Here is an 18974-nt window from a genome sequence, read left to right as displayed (position 1 = left end):
AAGTTCAGAGACCTGGAAGAGATGAAAATGCCTGTTCCAGATAGCAGGTCAGAGTATCAGCTGTACTGACAGGGAACAGCCTGGTCACTGCACAGTCTGGCTGAGTGGCCACACTAAAACACAAACCTGAAATTTCTCAAATATTGGAGAAAGAAAATGCTATGGCAGGACTAAACAGTGCTGTTGTTGGAGTTGAAAAGTTTCTTGCTTTTAACTCAGACTCCCTTGCTGCATTATGATTATTGGGCAAGGGGACAAATATCAGCTCATTTCCTAGTTACAGATTCAGGGGTTCATGTAACTTTTGCTCTTCTGAATGAGAATGAGACTGTTTCAGCCAATTGATTACCCTACATATGAGAAAACAGGGTACTAGACCTTCTTTTCTGAAGGCTACTGTCCATTTTGCAGACAAGATACTGATTCAGAATATTCTGAGTCTGATTCAATGCATCTACCCTTAATAACCAGTTTACCTGCAAAACACAGTATTACTACAGTATTATTTACAGGGAAGACTAATAAATAGGTATGAACAGGATTGTCAGTTTCTTCACAAACATTTTTTTCATCAAATTGTACTGTGAAATGATCTTTTTTACCTTGGAACATAAGGTTCTGTTGGAGGAGGAGGTATGTAGAGATCCTGAAGGGCAGAGCTGTCTCTTTTTGTAGGTGTGCTGATAGTGCTGGATGGAGTAGCAACACTGCTTGTAGGGCTTCTGGGAATAAGAGGCTGGTTCAAAAGAGGGAGAGAAATAATCAGGATTATCCTTATATATTACACATTTTTATTTGTAAAAGCCAAAACCAGAATATAGTTCAGAAAGCTAAATAAATAGTTAGCAGTTCTAACATTCTGCTTGCTTTTAAACTGACTAAAAACCCACTCATGTTAAGAGGACAGATCTACAAATGGACATGTATTGTACTTATAAAGTTGACTCCTCTGATTGCATCTTTTTCCCTTTAGCACAGCAAGTTTATTGCCAATGCCCATAAAATCAGTGATCACATGAGCTACTGGTGAAGCCTTCACAAGTAAATAACAAACAGAATACAGTTAATTCCTTAAATAAACTAACATTGTAAAGAAAAAGTCTAGTGTTTACAGCAAAAGGTGCATAAGTAGGCATTAAATTGAATGTCAAGTCCTTCCATCTGCTCTACAGCTTAAGAATTAACTGTAAAAGCTTCAGCTTATGCCTGCAGATGCTGTTAAATCAGGTACTGCATCCTCAGAGCACACACGCTATGAGACAATCAACTGGAGATTTTTATTATTATTCTTCATTCCCCTGGGTACACTCCTCACAAAATAACATTTACTCACAGGTAAATAAACTGTACCCTCTTTGCAAAATAATCATGCATTCTAGCTATCATTCCAGTCCAGATAGGATCCTTCCTCTTAATCATGTTTTTTAACAAGATTTTCTAAGTCTCTACACAGATGCAGAAAAATCAAATGAGAAGAAAACTTTGATTGTTTTAGTCTACCTAATAACACATCTGTCTATAAACAAAAGCCTTATGTGGCTTGGTTTGTGTGATAGCTAAACTCAGGCAGAAGAAAAAGAAAGAGCAGGACAGCAAGTACAGGAGTATCTTCATCCACTCGAAAAAGAATCCAATATTAAAATATACTGAGTTCTGCTTTGAAAGAGTTTTTTCTCCTCCATCTTTTTGGAAGTTTACTCCTTGAAGAAGGAAGTGCTGGGATTGAAGAGAGTTCACTATACCTAAAATTTCGAACCTCAGCAAGTACTTAAAGACACAAACATTTCACATTGTATTGATGGCAGAGAAGCTCTAAATGTGGACTGAATGGGTGCATAGAAAGATCCTTCTCCCAGCACTGTTACAAATACTTTATAACAGACCAAAAGGGTACTCCTGTGCAGAATAATAAGTCCTCATTTTCTAGATATTAATCTTGACCCTGTAGCAGAAAACCCAAAAAGTTTAAAGCAGGATCATTGCCAGAATGTTGGCCTTTCATCACCTGCTGATAAGAGATACAAATCTATGCCTATCAAGCCAAGGCCCCATCACTGTGTCATTTTTTTACAATCTGTATTTAGGAACAATAAATATCACTTAGGAAACCTCATCCTTTAGCCAATTTCTGCCTCGTTTTGGAACAGAGCTGTGTTAGGTGCTATGTAGCCCTAACATAATAAAATACATGCTTAAGAATTGCTAGTTAAAAGTTTGCAAGTCCACCTTTAGAGCAACAGCTATAAATTGACACAAGTTTTCTGGTTTTGAATGTTCCAAATCTGTCTCCTATAAACAGTGATACTGTTTAACTCTTCTGTTGCTCATCAGAGTTAATGTGAGTATCCTACAGCCAGGACAAAGAACGACTGCCAGTATTTACAGGAAGAAAGGGAGAAAGACACACACAGAAACCAGACAGGTAAAAGACTTTACAACCACTAAAAACAAGACAAATCTACAAAAATAAGAATAAAATTGGTGGCAAGAACAGTCCAAAAACCCCAAAACAACCTAAAACAATAAAAAACATCCTAAACATCCCCCCTCTCTCTTTCAGAGAAACAAAAATCTTATCCTTTACATTTTCATCTGTGACACTGTAGCCATAGGTGTTTTTGAACCACTCATTTTGAACCACTAATACAACAGTGTTTGCTACCATTCTGATACCCTGAACTTCTATAACAAGAACACTTCGTGGCTTGCTGAGTGGCCTGTTGAATTATTTTTCATTGAAAGCAAAGAGGATTTTGTGACCTAGAGCCTGTTTACACTTGTTAAGCCCAAGCTGTTTGCTCATGGCTCATACCAGCAGAAGCACTGAGAGGAAGACAAACTGTGTAGATGGGTTTGCTCTTCTCCATTTAGAGGAAGAAGCCAAGCCTTTACTTTACCTGCATGAAAAGGGAGGTGAGAGGAAAGGGGGACTTGGAGACTGGAATTGTGGCAGTCAACATGAGCTTATGGTTTATCTTACACAGGGAAAATAATGCTCAAGCATAAAAGTGTTCTGGACTTACAAGAGTTTGATGTGCCTCTGGTGATCCTGACAAGCTGCTGGAGGGCTAGAGGACACAGGGAAAGAATTTCCCTTGTGTTACAGTCTAGAATACCTGTCTGCAACTATATAAATTCTAATGACATTGCCCTAACTTCTGGAAAAAGAAAAAAAAATGCTGAAGTCTGAAGAATCTGTTTGGTATAACACACAGCCCTGACATACAAGTCAGTCTGTCCTCCAGGCAATTTGCTGGTTGATCCTGGAAATCAGTTTGGGTTTGGACATCTTTGACAAATGCGCATTTTGATTTTTCTTTCAGCACAGGAAGGTGGTTGAAACAGTGAGTACAGTAGGAAGAAATGGTATTCAGAAAGCCACAAGCTATCCAACTTTCTGAAGGCCAGTGGCTCCCTGTCAGACACTGTCAGAGGTGAAGACAGTGTAACTGTGGACACACTGAATGACTGTGGTACCTCACAGGATGGCAAAGCGAATTTACCATTCCAGGGCACCTGGAGCTCCCAAGAGGACAGAAATCGTAATCCCGTCCAATCCATGTGGAAGTACAATCCTGTAGGATTGTCCCAAAACATACCAGGATGTCTCATTTATTTTCAATATTTTTTTTGCATTGCCAAACTCAACTCTCTGCTTATTTCCAAAGAAACAGAAAACTTGTCCAACTAGGAAAAAAGGGAAATCCCAATTTAAAAATAGGTGACCCTTTTTTTTTTAAAAAAAAAAAACCCAATATTTATCATGATTACGTCAGTAAATCAGTAGGTTAGTAAGAATTTTTTTATGGTAAAAACATTTAAATGGTCTTTCCTGTAGTAGCTAAACACACTGAGAGCCTTGCTGTAACTACCACCTTGTGCTGTAGAAGGTCAGCTTTCATTTTTATGTACAGAATGAAGAAGTCTTCAGACCCCTCTGGTTGAAAAGAAAGCCTTCAGAACATGGCCTAGATGTATGGTACATCTACAAAGCATTTTGCATTGAAATTTAGAGACCTCAACTGTTCAAGTCAATGTGGTCACATGCAAGCAACCAGCTCATGTAGCTCTCTGCTTCAAGGGCAGCCACTCAGAGGGCCACATGCAGGCACCTTGGACACAAAGCCACATGCAACTCGAGTCAAGTGTTTCTTAACTGGATGCCTTGGAGATCAGTGGTATGACTGATTTAATTCTCTTCCAAGGAGTAGAGAGTCTCCTGCTGCAGTTCCTTCTGGCAGGCTGGCCAGGGCAAGTGGGATTGCTGAAACAGCAATAAAACTAAAACATTTTCAGTTCTAATGAGTTGAATACTTAGCCCATGGGAAAAGCCTGACAGAGAAAGTTTGGAAGTTACATGTTAAAACTGGAACAACCTGAAAATATCCCACAAATGACCCTGCATCAATCTTAATCCACAATGACAGACACAAAATTTATAATTCAATATATTTTGGAGTACTATTTCTCAAAGATTTTGAATGCACCACCCTCCCTCAGGTTCACTTGTCTTTACAGAACCTTCCCTAAACTGTTGCTTGGCTGCAGAACAGGAAAGCAACTGTCTACTCACAGCAGCCAGGAAAAAGGAAATCCCTGTCAGCACTGACTGACAGCACACAAGTCCCCTTCCTTCAGTAGCTGTTCTGTCCCTGCTTGGCTCTGCCCTGTGGTCCCCACCTCTCTCTTGCTAACAGGACCCATTGCTGCTTTTTGCACCCCCAGTCCTGAAGAAACTGAGAGGGTGTCCCAGTGAGTCAGCATATTCTTTTTGATTTTACTATCTAAACAATGAAGGTAATAAATATTTAATATATACTATCCAAAATTCTTTTAAATATTTTTTAAAACTCTTTGAACCTTTCCTTAACACCCTTGGAAATTGCAATATAAGTCTGAGAAACATTGCTCCAAAAAAGACATACAATTTTTCAAAATATAAGCAAAGCTAATACAAAATTTTAAATGTCATTATCTTTATACAGTATTTGCATCAATAAGCAGATTTTACTACCAATATATTTTTCATGTTGGATCAAAATTACAACAATACATTGAACAAAATGTTTCCAATAAAATACATTTTTTATAATAACAATCATGACATGAAATAATGATATAATGTAACTAAATCAGAGTTCATTGTAACAGCACTACAAAGAATGCTCAGTTCCCATGCAGTTAAAAGACAAGTAAGTAATTTAAAAGCAAACAAGTGAGCGTTTTATTCAAACTTAATAATTAAAAAGGATAGGATCATTAGTTCTAGTCATAAATGATGAAAACAGTATATAGCATTGTGTCTAGATGAATGAAGGAGGCAATATAATCAAATAAGAAAATATACTGAATAAAAATAATAAAAGCAGCATTTTCTTTCAAAGGGCTTCTTATTGTTGCCTTTGCTTCTTAGGAAAACGAACAGCTCAATATGTAACAGTGGAAATATGATGCACATCTAATCCAAAACAAGCTGTTAGAAAAACTACAGATACTGAGCTGCTGGTGCTTTTAAAACAGTACGATTTAATCAAATACAAAACAGTACAGCAAACTATAAAGATATACAAAAGGTGACATTTAAAAAGGCTTGGTGAAGGAGGGGTCAGAAGGTTTTTCTCCAAGTCAACACAGCAGATGTGGCTGGCAGCTGGACCTGCCCCATCCTCAGTGCCATGAGGAAGAGCCTTCTCACTGACACCAGCAGGTGCATTCCAAATTAACCGAAGCATGGCACAGGTTGCTCTAGCACTCTTTTTCTGTATTGAAAAAGAACTGGATGAAGAGTCTTCCACACTGTAATAAAGTCCATTTTCTTTTGAGCAATTAACAAAGCATTTTCCAGAAGACAAAGGAGGACTTTGCAGCTAGGTTCTTGCTAGTGTGCTGCCAGCGACTTACACAAAATTTCCTATGCTCTGAGAATCTTCTCTATTGAACTTTCCACCTTTATTCCAATAGCACTTGAAGGAGCCTTCCTTTGAAACCTCCCCAGAACAACACAAAGTGGAAAGGAGAAATAAAACAGACAATCTAGAGTAGAGGAAATTTATTTCAGTTAGGTTTTGAACCAGACAAAAAATTGAAGAGTTCAAAGATAAAATCACCTCTATGTCAAACAAGGAAAATAAAAAAAAAAAATAAGGGTTAAAGTTAATTAGTTTGTTCACCATATTTAGTAGCAGTCAGAAATACAAATATTGCAAACTGCAATATCATTCTAGGTTCTCACACAATGGATCAGCCTATCAAAAAAAGTAACTGAAAGGCAAATTTAGTAATGTTTGTCTTGCAAGCATAACACCTTAATATTTATGGTACAATATCATTAATAAATACTTGCAATTTTGCGAAAGGCAACCACTAAATTCCCCAAGGCCACAGCTGTCTAACTCAACTGTTGAAAAAGTAGTAACAAAAAACACAGGCTGAAAAATCCCTTGACTTCACAAATTTGAACATCATGCATCATGGGAGAACCTTGATTATCAGTAAGAGGTTGGATACTGATGGATATTAAAACAGACAATCAACTCACTGAAAACACACACAAAAAAATCCCCAATCAAGCAAATAGAACTTTCTTTAATCAGGACACAAGGGGGAAAAAAAGGAGTTTTTTATTTCTGTGCTGATTTACCTTAGAGCTGGAATTAGTGCACTTGTAAATACAAACTCATTATGTAATGGTGCATGGTATAGCCAAAGGCTAATTGTATTATTTTACTGTACATCAAACAATTCCATTTCAGGACGGCTACACCAGCTGCATAATTCTTCTTTTTTTTTCTCTCCCCTAACCTTTCATATTTATTCTAAGGATAAGAATATTTATGAAAATAATAAATATAAGTGTTTCTGCTAAAAAGGAAAAAAAACTCACAAAGAATTAACAATTAATCAATAATTATGTAGCCTGCATTTAACTCCTAGCTCATGGCAAGACTGCAATGCAAAGGCAGAGCTGTTCAAAGTAAACAGCTGAAAATTCTAAGAAGCATTTATGCCAATTAAAAAACAGTTAACATCTGAATCATCTAAAGGCATTTTCCACACTTGGAGACTGTGAATGTTTGGTTGGCATATGGCTAACCTAGATCACTAACAGTGGGCAGAAAGCTCTTAAACACTTCATTATCAGTTTATCATTTAACTCCTAGGACACTCTCACCCACACACAAACCAGCTCGATGCACTGGTGGTACCTGCACGCTGCCTGAGCTGGGACACACACTGAGCACTTTCCCAGCTCACAGGCATATTTATTATCTCTCCATTAAGTCTAGTTTGTCATGCAGCTGCAAATGGCAAACTTCACATTCTTAAACCCAATTGCAGACTGAACAAGCTGAATGTCATTTACCAATAATGCCTCCACATTATTCACTTTAAGTTAAAATTAAGTTTCAAAGGTTCCCAATTTAAATCACAATGTAAATTTTAATATAAATGAGTCTTCTAATTTAATACACTGAAATATTTACTTTCTATACCTACAGCATCAGCTGTTAAACATATTGATTGGTGGGATAAATACAAAAAACATATTTCTGATTTTGTGTCATCCTCCTTATATTAAGGCACACTTCCACCTTCCCACCTCATTCATCATAATATGATTAGGCTGTGACACCACATTTTTACTGTGTTCACTCTATCTGCGGAAACAAAAAGACCACAGCAGTTTTTTTGCTGATCCTATTTCCCATTTTGTCAGAATTTCACGCTGTAATCTATATCTCATTCTATAATCTTTTGAATATTTTACACTTCAACAGAATTATTACTGAGTCACAATTTCCTAATACCTTGTGTCTGCTGAATAATACATATAGTTCAATTAACTTAACTCTGGGATGACAGCACATTTGTAACATTCTCAAACATTTCAAGACATCCTGATATGGGAAAACAAGATAGCATAACCTCCCCTACTTGCAAAGTGGATGTTAAGCAATGCTTTCCTTTATGTTTTTCTGGTATTTGCTATCACTTTACTTCCTCTCCTCACACACTACATCCCAAGCTTTATTACAGAATAGCCCCTTTATGTGAATCAGAAACATAAGAAATTTCAGAACAGCCATAGCATCAAATTGTAATTGTTACACTTGGAGTTTTTCTGAAGATTTTTTTTCAGACAGTTAAATAAATATAATTTCTTCATATTTGAACAGCTGTAAAATTACACTGCACTCGGACTTCTTTTGATGCTTGTTATTGATAAAATATACGGTACTGATTTCACACTTAGGCTATACTTAAACTTCAATATCAGCTGACTTTAACATCTGTTCAACTCTGATCTGCATAAATCAACAACAGAAATTTCCACATTATGCATCTTCTGAAGTCTGCATTTCACCCTGGAGCTTTGTCCACACTCCGCCTACTTAAGAAAACTGTTGTTTCTCACACTAAAATTATAAATTAAAACAGACACACATATGCCCACTGCACACATAAGTGCTGAATGAGGTTTTGGCCTTTTCCTGGTGTCATGTTTGATAAAATCAGAATAATGTCATCATTATACCAGAACTGTATCTGCAATGTTTCACAGTATCTTTATTTGTGCTCATATTAGCCTTGAAAATATTCATATTTTTCATGCTACCAGTAAGAACTGACCCTCCCACCCCAATACTCCCATTGCCCCCCATTTCCCAAATCTGTAAGATTACAGAAAATCACTTTCTAGGGTCAATATCATCCAGTAAAGATAATCTACATTCAAACTAGCTGTCCAGATTCCCTTTATCATCAAATGCAGAGAAAGAGGCATGTGCAGGAGCAAATTCACCATATTTTAAAGGCAGATCAGTGACAAACAGGCCAAGATGAATGGATCAGTAATTATTAATGCATGTCTGCTGGCCAAAGGGAGTTGAAATGAGAAACCTGAATGACATGTAGATAGTTACATAGCAGATCTAAAGTTAGATCAGTTGAGTAAGACCCAAGTACTTGTCAGAAACTTTGGATGTGGGGTATGCAGCGTAATTATTCTAGTAATAAATGATAAAGTGAAGTAAAATGGAGTATTTAGGAGCCTGGCCCAATTCACCTGAAGAAATACCAAACTCACCCAAGCTTGGGATTTAGACTGAAAGCATCTGACTCCATTTAAAGCGATGATGTGTATTTAAAATTTGTATTTATATTCTTACTAAAGCTACAGAAAAAGCTGTCAAGTATAGACATTCATACACTCAATTTCATGCATCCAGATTTGCAATTTTATCTCCATATACTAATTTTTGGTTGAAAGTTTTTGTCACATGTGTATTCAGCTGTTTATATCTGAAAGGCCAAAACATCTCAATCATTTAAAATCTTAGTTTCAAAGACTCTAATGCATTTCACCATTATATAAATATTTATACACACACACACACACACATATATATACACACACACATATGAAAGTAGTTCTTCATGGCATTAGTTTTTAATGTATCTCCTAATAGTTCAAATGGCATAAGACCACAGATAATGGCAGTGGCATTTCCATATCCCATTTTCCTTTTGCCCAAATTTTGCAGAAGTCTTTTCTCTTTCATATGTACCTAATTTTTGATTAAAATTTTTAGTGTGGTAATAAAAATTTCCCAAAGAATGCACTCTTTATGCAAACAAAATAAATTTCTAAAGCGTATTCTGTTTGAACTGAATGGAAAAAATGATTATTTGTTGGTTCCATCAGTTAGTTACATGCTTCAATCAGTCTGCACAGAACTTTTATTTCCTAGAGTAATCCATCACAGTGACATTTTATCCTAGAGTTAAACATGAAAGCTTTAATGAAACCATTCCATGGCTTCCAGCACGTTGCAGGTTTACTAAAATTCCGTGCCCAGCCAGACATCCTGTGCTACACCTCCTTATGGGCAAGCCTTCGTTCTCAAAGACAACTTTGACATAAGTACAGCTTTCTTTTCATGAGGAAATTTTGATTGTCAAGTGGTTTATTGAATACAGTCACTTCATAAATTTTCCTATAACTCCATCAGTGAGAACTCAAACATTTTTATGCCCTCTTTTTTGAGGTTATAGGCCTCTTTTTATGCCTCTTTTTTGAGATCTTCACAAAAATCAAACTAAAATTTATCATTTGTGAAGTAGTGTTTGTCTCTCCTTAGCTAGTAAAAATTATCTGAGGCTACTTTTCTGCATTGTAGAACACTGGGATGGTTACTTTTTAACTTTGAAAAGTTCTAACAGGATTAATTTCAATCAAGCTTATGAGAACAAATTGCAGAGAAATAATTTCAGAAACAATTTTTCAAGGTATACAAGATTAAATCTATATGCTGCTGAGGATGAAGCACAATAAGCATCACTGAGATAATCTGTAGTTAAAATGATGGTGTATGACTTATGATTAAGCTTCATTACCTGCAGAGCAAGGGGCTTCCATCTCATATTTTTCAGTAAAGCTGGTGCTGAGGTAAGCATGCTCTGAGGTCGCTTTTTCAAAGTTAAGATAACACCACTCGGATCCTCTCGTAGTGCATTCACCAAATTTTTCAACTGCCACCCCACCTGGTAACCAGTAAAATCATTACAATAAAATTGAGGTACATTATTCAATATGTAATGTTCCCTTTTTAAATAAGATTAGTAAACAACATAAAGGAGTGTATATATATCATAAAGGAGATAAACACTAAAATGTAGAAACTTAATTACTGCATAAAAATCACATAAAATAATTCTATAATGCTTTAAGATGTATATGAATCATTTCAGTTTTTAGAATCAATAACTATTATTTCACTGCAAATGCACAATTAAATCTCAAGCTGTTTTCATACTTAGCTCTGGTTCATAGACTTTAGAGACTAGAAAGTGAAAAAGCCCTGGCTTTTGCATTGACAGTTCAATTCAAAACTGAGCATTTTGTACTTTGTGGTTACTATTCAAAGTTCACTAACCACATGTAGTCACACACTACTACTCCTAGCATCTTATGCAGGCACAAACCAGTTCAGGAAAACCTACTCTTCCCATTGCTACAAAAATGAGGTCAGAATAACAAGGCCTTTTCTAAAATATGCTTCTTTCATGATGATTTCAGAAACAAATACAGCGTATCGATGACAGAAATGTAGTCCAGTCACTACGTATTAGCCCAAACTAAAATGTTCCTAATTTAATTACAGCATTTTGAAATAATTTAAAATTAAAACCTTGATTAAAATGGAAAGCAACAAGTTTCTATTTATAAATGCAAGGAGTCCAAATAATTTATTTTGCATTTATGGAAAAAGTACTTTAAATACTAAAACATTTTAATATATGACAATGGTTTTAAGTCTGAATATGGCCTGATTACAAGGTACCTACAGCAAAATGCTTTAGGATAGCAAAAGTATGCTTTTTCAAGTTTGGCACCTAGACTGACAATACATGGAATCATACATCCCTTCAAAAACTTGGCCTGTAGACTCAGAAAGTAATTATTTCTGTAAATTTGACAGCTTTTCTACCTCTTTTTGCTCTGTCCCCCACCCCTGCCCAGCTAAACAAACACGTAAATTTCCCTAATTTGTAAATTATCACAATTATGGCTGTTTTCCTTCTTTCACAATTTGTACAAGAACACTGTCAAGAAGAAAATTATCTAGCCTAGAAGAGGAAAAACAAAGATCTAGAACTTTGAAGTGGTAAGGTTATTTTCCATTTGAATAATAAATTTGAAAAACTGAATTAGCAGTGTGAACAAAGAGCACAGATGTTCCTTATCACTGGTATAGTGCAACATGACACAATCATATGTTACCTATGCTTAAGCAAGATCATCCATGTAGGTTGTTGCTACTTATTTTGTACCTTATTCCCTGTTGCACCATGTAACGCCTCACTTTGGTTAGTATCACTTCTTTTAGGAACTGCCTCTCCCAATCAAGCCACTTGAACCAACACTGATTTTACCAACAACCCTGAATCACAGATGTGGCTCAAATCCCATCACCCTTTCTTCAGCTCCAGTGAACCTACCTGTCCTGTTTCCACCACAGCAAAGCCCAATATATCCAGGATGCACTTTTACAGTAAGATTATTGTATGCAAAGAAAAAGGGTATGGATAACATGCATCTTTACAGAATATTTTTCAGCTTTCACAGAAAACTTCTAAGCATGCTGAAATGCTTATTTTTACTCCTATGTACTAGGCATATGGCTATTATACTTTGAACAAAATGAAACATTAAATTAACAAATTCCATCTCAATTCCCACATCCCCCTGAAGTTTTTGTTTTGTTTCAACAACATTTAAACAAAATATCTTCAAGCCCAAGCTTTGTCTGTAAGGACATTGCAATCTTATAAAAAATACCTTGCTATTTACAATACTGTTTTCTTATTTTAGAGACTCCCACCACTGCTTAGAAGCAATATATTCCCCACAGTTACATAATGTCACTGTGGGCATATGTGAGGTTTCATTTGCTATCCAAAAGAAGGAATCATTGTCCTGCAGTTCATGTAAGCTATCTCTGTACCTAAGGTACTGTACACTGTAATTCCCTAATGCAACAACTGAAGAGGGATTAGTGGAGCAGAATCCTTCCGCTGGACAAAGCAGCACAGGGAGCCTTGAGGAGAACATAACCTGACCTCAGTTATGGAGTCAGGATGTGAAGTTCTTTCCAATTTAGTTGGTAGGACACTGCATGTGAAAACTGTGCTTTAAAGCCATCTGTTTCTCACTGAAATAGCCAGAGGAATATAAATAAAATTGGGGCTTTTTGGCTATGCTAGCATTTTAAAAATTATTTTAAATGCACGTTCATACTTTGCAGAGATAAACTGCCTCCTGTATTTGAAATATGTATTACATTGCAATAAATGGGAGATTATCTAGTCTCTTTATAAGAGTTTGGGGGATTAAAGAAAAAAATAGCTTCAAAGCACTAAATCTGATGTATTTAATTTAGAAGCTCATGAATAAAAACAATTTAACTTAATTTTTCACAGTGAAATTCTGAGTTTACTATAAATTTCAAATGAAGTTCATCTTCTGCTTTTATCTAGTTCCCTGACAAAAGTTTTCCAGCTGTTTAGACAGGCCTTCATGGCTTCTCATAATCTGAACAAAAAGATTTAAACTGGCCTGAGAGAAACAAGTCACATAAAAGGTAGTCAACAATCAATTGAAGGAAATCAATGTCCACGTAGGAGGCCTGGTTTTCAGTTCCAACATAGTTCAGATCCTCGCAAAATTCATTCTGACACAGACAAAACAATTTTTTTTTGAGGAGGTCAGGCTGCAAAGCTGAAAAAGCAGGGACTAAATCTGGAACTGAAAACTATTTTTCAGAAATCCACTTCAGTGACATGTAATCTACTCTTTAACTACAATTTGGTTTTATTCTAACACCTCCTTTCTCATTACCACAGTTAAAATTTTGCAACTTCTAATCATCAAATTTTTGGGCAGAATTTTCCAAGTTCCTATCATACCCTTGCCCACGTACTGCAAAAAAGGAAAGTAACAAGTAAGTTTCAACATTGGTTTGAAAATTCAATATATATGTAAGAGGACTGTATTAGCAGACAACTTTACTTACAGTAAAATAACCTGAGCAATTAATTTTGAGCACAGTGCACTGTGCTGACCAGGTGGCCATTTTTATGGGCCAGGGAAGCTACTGTTGCTTGCTTTAAAATAAATAGTCATTGTTAAACTAGTGCCACCTAGAAGCAGCAGCCAGGAGAGGTGTCTCTGATGGCAGCCTAAGCCCAGGGCTGGCTTTTGCCGCCCATGCTTGAATCCCTGTGCAGCTCATGGCCACATGCAGGGAGGGACCAGGGCAGCCACTGGCGCCCTGAGAGGTCTTGGTGAGATGGTTTTGCCAACATTACAGCAGCTCTGCCAAGGAAGGGAGGGACAGAAGGGGTGACCAACACCTAAGGACCAGTGGCCCAAGGCCAGATCCACAGCGCTGCTGGGGTGGCACGGGCAGGGGCACCATGCTCCCAAAGCAGAGGAACCCTGCACAGAGACACAGCCTGCACACAGGGTGCCAACAGCACCAGCATCAGGCCACTTCCACATTTCTCATTCACTTCACCACCTCATGCCCAGGGACTGTGGCCAGGCTGGGAAGCCTCACCAGAGTGCTCCAGAGTCACTCAGGACACCCAGGTCACTTCAGCAGGGCTGAAGGAAAGGAGCCCTGCACAGCCCTGACACATCCTCCTCATCTCCTTGCCAAGCACCCACTAACACAAATCAAAGGAAGCTTCAGCAAAGGGTGCTGTTAGAGGTCCCCATCCACCACCTGGAAAAAAACATGCTTCTGAGCAAGCTGATATACATTTTAAAAGATCTCCATCCTTCTTTGGCTTTCAGCAAGTGCATCTGGATGAAACTACTACAACAGCCTGAAATGAAACTTTTATTTTGAATTCCTATTCTAAATTGTCAAGAACTTCACTTTTAAAGAATTAAAAGTTGCTCTTAAATAGGTTTTTTTCCCCCACATTAATCTATTACCCTTATGACAAGCTTAGAAGATTGGCAATATTCTTGCCTTTTCTGGAAGTAAGCATGACCATCCATTGAATCTTTTTTTCACTCAGCTGCACTCATGACAGTATTCCCATATTCCTGTGCTCATTCATGACTACTGCTGTATGTTATGATCCAGAAAGGAGATCTGTAAAGTATTAACAGGCAGGCAGCTCAAATACAATTGGATGGCCCTACACTAACTATTTTTAGGATGCTATGAAATAACCCACAGTCTGAAAGATCTATGACTTGTATCCCCAAAGAACAGCTACATCATTTAAAAGCAGTGTGCAAACCCAATACACAATGAAACTACATAATTGAGAAGTGGAATAACAGCCAAATGGTAAACAGAACAGAGTTCTTATTTTTACAGGCATAATTCTATTCTAACGGTGACCAGAGTCCCACGAAAGTTACTGAAAGCTTTCTGCATCCATCTGTTATTTTTTTTTCCATTACTTTAATTATTTCCTGAGATGCAGATTTTGAAAAGGTAAGAGTAGTACTATCTTTATACTTTTGAAGGAAAAATAATAACTTGCTGCTAAATATAATCTGCTAAGCCATTTCCTATTTTCTAACTATGGGAATATGCAAAATCCACTCTAGTGTCTAATTTAAAAAAGTTGGTGGACTGGGAAGATAACCAAAATTCTTCTTCTTTCAACGTTGCCTGTAATTAGTTGCATGCACCTAGAGTACTTTGACTTATCAATATTTCAGGCTTCAACTTTTCAGCTAAAAAAAACCTGAACAATTTCTAGGAGCAAAAATGCATTCACCTCAAGAAATAGGTTTTTTTTAAGACTTCCATACCAAACACTATCTTGCATTTAATGAAAAAAAAATAGTGCATAAGAAAAAAATCCCCAACACTGCACTTCAAATATCAAACATAGCACATTGTTAAGCAGCTCAGAATCTGACAAGAAATTCAACAGCATCATGCTGTTAAATTAGCAGACTGATTTCCATGAACACTGGCCAGGAACAAGCTCAGTCAGCTGCTAGCCCCATGAAACAAATGTTAGTAGCAAGTATCTTCTTCCCTTCGCTGCAGATGCCCAAAAAGGTGAAAAATTAATGGAAAGCCATAGGTCTTCTGTCTCCAGAAAATGTAACTGGTGAGGAAACCACAAAAGCATGTTTACAGCATGGACCACCACAGAGATGAAAGCTGTATCTGTATGCAGTAGGGGAAGCAGTGTCAGAAGAGCAGTAGATGTCTTTTCAGGGATTTATCCAGGTTCTTAAGCTAGCATGATAATATCATCCCACTTGCATAATGGTTTTCTCCTAAAGAGGAGAGGTTAATAATATTGTGATTGCATAGGCTGCAATTCTAATTAAAGAGTATCTTGGCTACATTATTTAAATCAATGCAATTCTAATTCCATATTAAAAGTCAGTTCTGTGCATCCTTAAAATGTCACTGATCATACTGCACTGTATCATTGCCCAAAGTCACAATACAGTTTGTATGTAAAGTACATTGAAAAAAATCACATCTCTTACTTGAATAACTCCTGATATTTCACTAAAACTTTTGCTTACTGCCACCAAACCATGAAATAAGTGATTTTTAAATTAATTTTTGCCTATGTACACTAAAGATCACAATTAAGAGACTTTCCCAAGAATCAACTAAGTTAGGACCCAAACTAAGAGGTGAGTGAAGAAATCATTACCTCTCATTAAGCTGCCCTAAACACATTTCCAGAAAATGTATCTGACCCAGACCTTAACTTCCACAAGTACAGCAAAGTACCACCATAATTCAACAAACTTGAAAATATTACATGACTACGGAGCACCTCAGTATAGGAGGCAACCATCTGTATTATTCATGGGGGAACTAAAATTTGATTTATCCAGAAACAGAGAATCAGTTTGGTACTGAAGCTTGGACACTGTTTAATAGCAATGCTTACCTTTCATTTTGTACTGATACAATCAACCTTCAGCTCAGAGCTACCCCATTGTTTTGCTTTTGAGTCATTGCTAGTACAACATCCTAAAACAAATAAATGAGCATATTTGTTGGAAGAGCAAAGACTCCAACTTTATGGGTTTGATGATATATTTTACATAAAAGTCAGTGACTAGGTACAATTTCTGAGGAAGAAGGGTCTCACTTCCCCATTTTAGGGTATGGCTCTAAAAAACTGGGGTTGGTTCCAGCTCAGATTTGGTGCACCTCTGAAATTCGAAGCATTTTCCTTCTCTTGGGTACCTGCAGTGACCAGCTGTCTGCAGTGTGGCAATTATAAGGCATCTGTCTCTTCAACCAGGAGCACAGATAACCAGAAAAGACAGCTACTGGCAATTTGGAAGGTTTTTACTCAACCCTCCATCTAGTTTCAGAACATGGATCTTAGCACTATTTATCCTCAGAAGGACTAAACTCGGTCTTTCGAACACTACAGAGGTGTTTCAAGCACCAAGATGTGCATTACTTCCATGGGGGCAAAGTACTGTGCTGATGGGACTATGCAAACACAAGCCCCAGTCATACAACAGGCAAGAAACCATTAGCTCCTTGCACTGGAATAGAGGAAATGAGGATTCTTGTCCCAATTCCCAGAGACCCCTTTTTTGTGTAATATAATTGCAATACAAAATAACACACACTGCAGAGAATGGGCTCTGGGAGCCCTGTTGTGATGAGCAGGCCCTACCCCTTTCTTCATCAAGGACACAGAAATTAAACTCTTATGAACAAAGGTGCTGCCACCAGAGTCCTTGCTTGGCCTCATTTCCAAGAGCTTCCAGGGAATATATGGAGAGCCCAGGTGCCTATGCATTTCAGCAGGGCTTCTGCCAAAGGACAGTACCTCCCCAGCCTAAGAAGAGGCATTTCAGCATCCTTGGGAAGCCTTGCGAGAGTGCTAAGAAAACCCAAGTGCTGATAAATATCTAAACAGGCACAAAGAGCTGGTGGCAGAAGCTGGAGCTCAGGCAGGATTGGGGTAGTCTGGGTTACACCCTGCAGTCTCACAGATTAGGCTGCAGTATGGACGTGGATGGCTTTTCCCTTCCTCAGGGGAGAGGAAGAGCCAAGTTCTCCACATTTCAGGTGGTGTAAGGAATGTGCTCTTCAGGAGTGACCCTGCAGAATTAACCCCTAGCCACATTTGCCTTACAGGAACTAATTTTTGTGGCCCAGTGCTTCATCTCACCATGGGAATTTGACTTATGTGTGTGTGCATTGCACAATCTCATCCCCAAATGCTTGTCCTGGAATTACAACAATAAACACATGTAAACATATATGCATACACATATGCATATTTCTTTCAGATTAGATTTACATTATCAAAATTTAATATTTTAGAATGATTCCAGTGAGTCAGTAATTACAACAGCCTTTGACCTCCCCCAGATTTTCAGTGCATAAATAAACTACCTGAGAGCCCCAGCTAAAGTGCTGTTACCCTTGAAGCAGATGTTTCTTGAGACTGAATTAATATAGTGAAAATAAATTAGGACATTACATAGAAATTGTAAAAAAACCCCAAACTTAAGGTCACTAATGACCAAGCAAACTGAAAAAAAAAATCCAAATCAAAAATAAGCCTGTAAGTGAGCTGCAAACTTATGCAGCATCACTTAGCTAAAGGGAGGACAGAGATATGGAGTTAAAAGAATTTGTCTTAAAAACACAGAAATTATTTAGTCATGATAGAGCTTTTCTTTTTTTTTTTTTTTTTTTACTTCCATTAAAATAATCAACCACAGACTATGTACTCTGTTCAAGCCACTGAGTTGTTTGAATCCAGTATTGAGTTTTTTTTAAATAAAAATTTACGTGCTCACAGTACATCTACTCAAATCATAGAATTTCCCTTGCTTTATTTTTTCCTCCCATGGGAGCACGGATTTGCTTTTCTTACTGTTTTGATCTATTTTTACAACAACTATTACTGTCTTACACTTCCTCACAGTTAGCTCCTAATTTCATCAGAATAAGACAACAGATTATGCAATAGAACATCAGGCTGGCACCTGAAGATCAGCTGTGTCATGTACACAGCTGCTACCTGCACAAAGCACAGTTCAAAATTATTCCATCCTAACTCATATATGGTCCAGGCTGTGCATAACTGTAATGTCAGTTGTGTTAATATGCACAACATTGAAGACATCTCTCCTTAAGCTTTCATCATCAGTGTACTTCAATTTTCAGCAATCTCAGTTAAAAGGAAATTATTAGCAGCAGAATAATACCTGCCTTCCTTTCCAAATAGACACACCTGAACATATACTAACAGTAAGTCTTTTTAACCTCTTCTTATGAGACAAAAAGAGGTATATAATCTGTATTCTGTTCTACAGGCATCAAAAATGTTAACAATAGAAAAATCCAATTCTACTTAATATCTGCTACATGGCAAAAAAAATTACTCTGAGTATATATTCTGAAATAACAATTTTAACTGTAGAATTT

General features: G+C 37.2%; 1 protein-coding gene across 5 annotated transcripts in view; it reads right to left on the bottom strand.

Moving 5' to 3' along the window:
* Positions 1-18974, bottom strand: part of CNKSR2 (connector enhancer of kinase suppressor of Ras 2) — a 206825-nt gene that overhangs the window by 84868 nt on the left and 102983 nt on the right. For 3 of the 5 annotated variants that reach the window (XM_030234813.2, XM_050978190.1, XM_050978196.1), the window contains exons 9-10: positions 10399-10545; positions 603-736 (exon numbers count right to left, since the gene is read on the bottom strand). In XM_030234813.2, coding sequence (XP_030090673.1) covers positions 603-736; positions 10399-10545 — 281 coding nt within the window. The remainder of the gene's footprint in view (positions 1-602; positions 737-10398; positions 10546-18974) is intronic. The other 2 variants (XM_030234814.2, XM_050978187.1) reach the window with 1 other exon arrangement.

Source organism: Serinus canaria, chromosome 1 (genome assembly GCF_022539315.1).
Source record: "Serinus canaria isolate serCan28SL12 chromosome 1, serCan2020, whole genome shotgun sequence".
In the NCBI taxonomy this organism is placed as follows: domain Eukaryota; kingdom Metazoa; phylum Chordata; class Aves; order Passeriformes; family Fringillidae; genus Serinus; species Serinus canaria.
The sequence above is the reverse complement of the archived record's forward strand: the minus strand, read 5'-3'. Positions and strand labels throughout refer to the sequence as shown.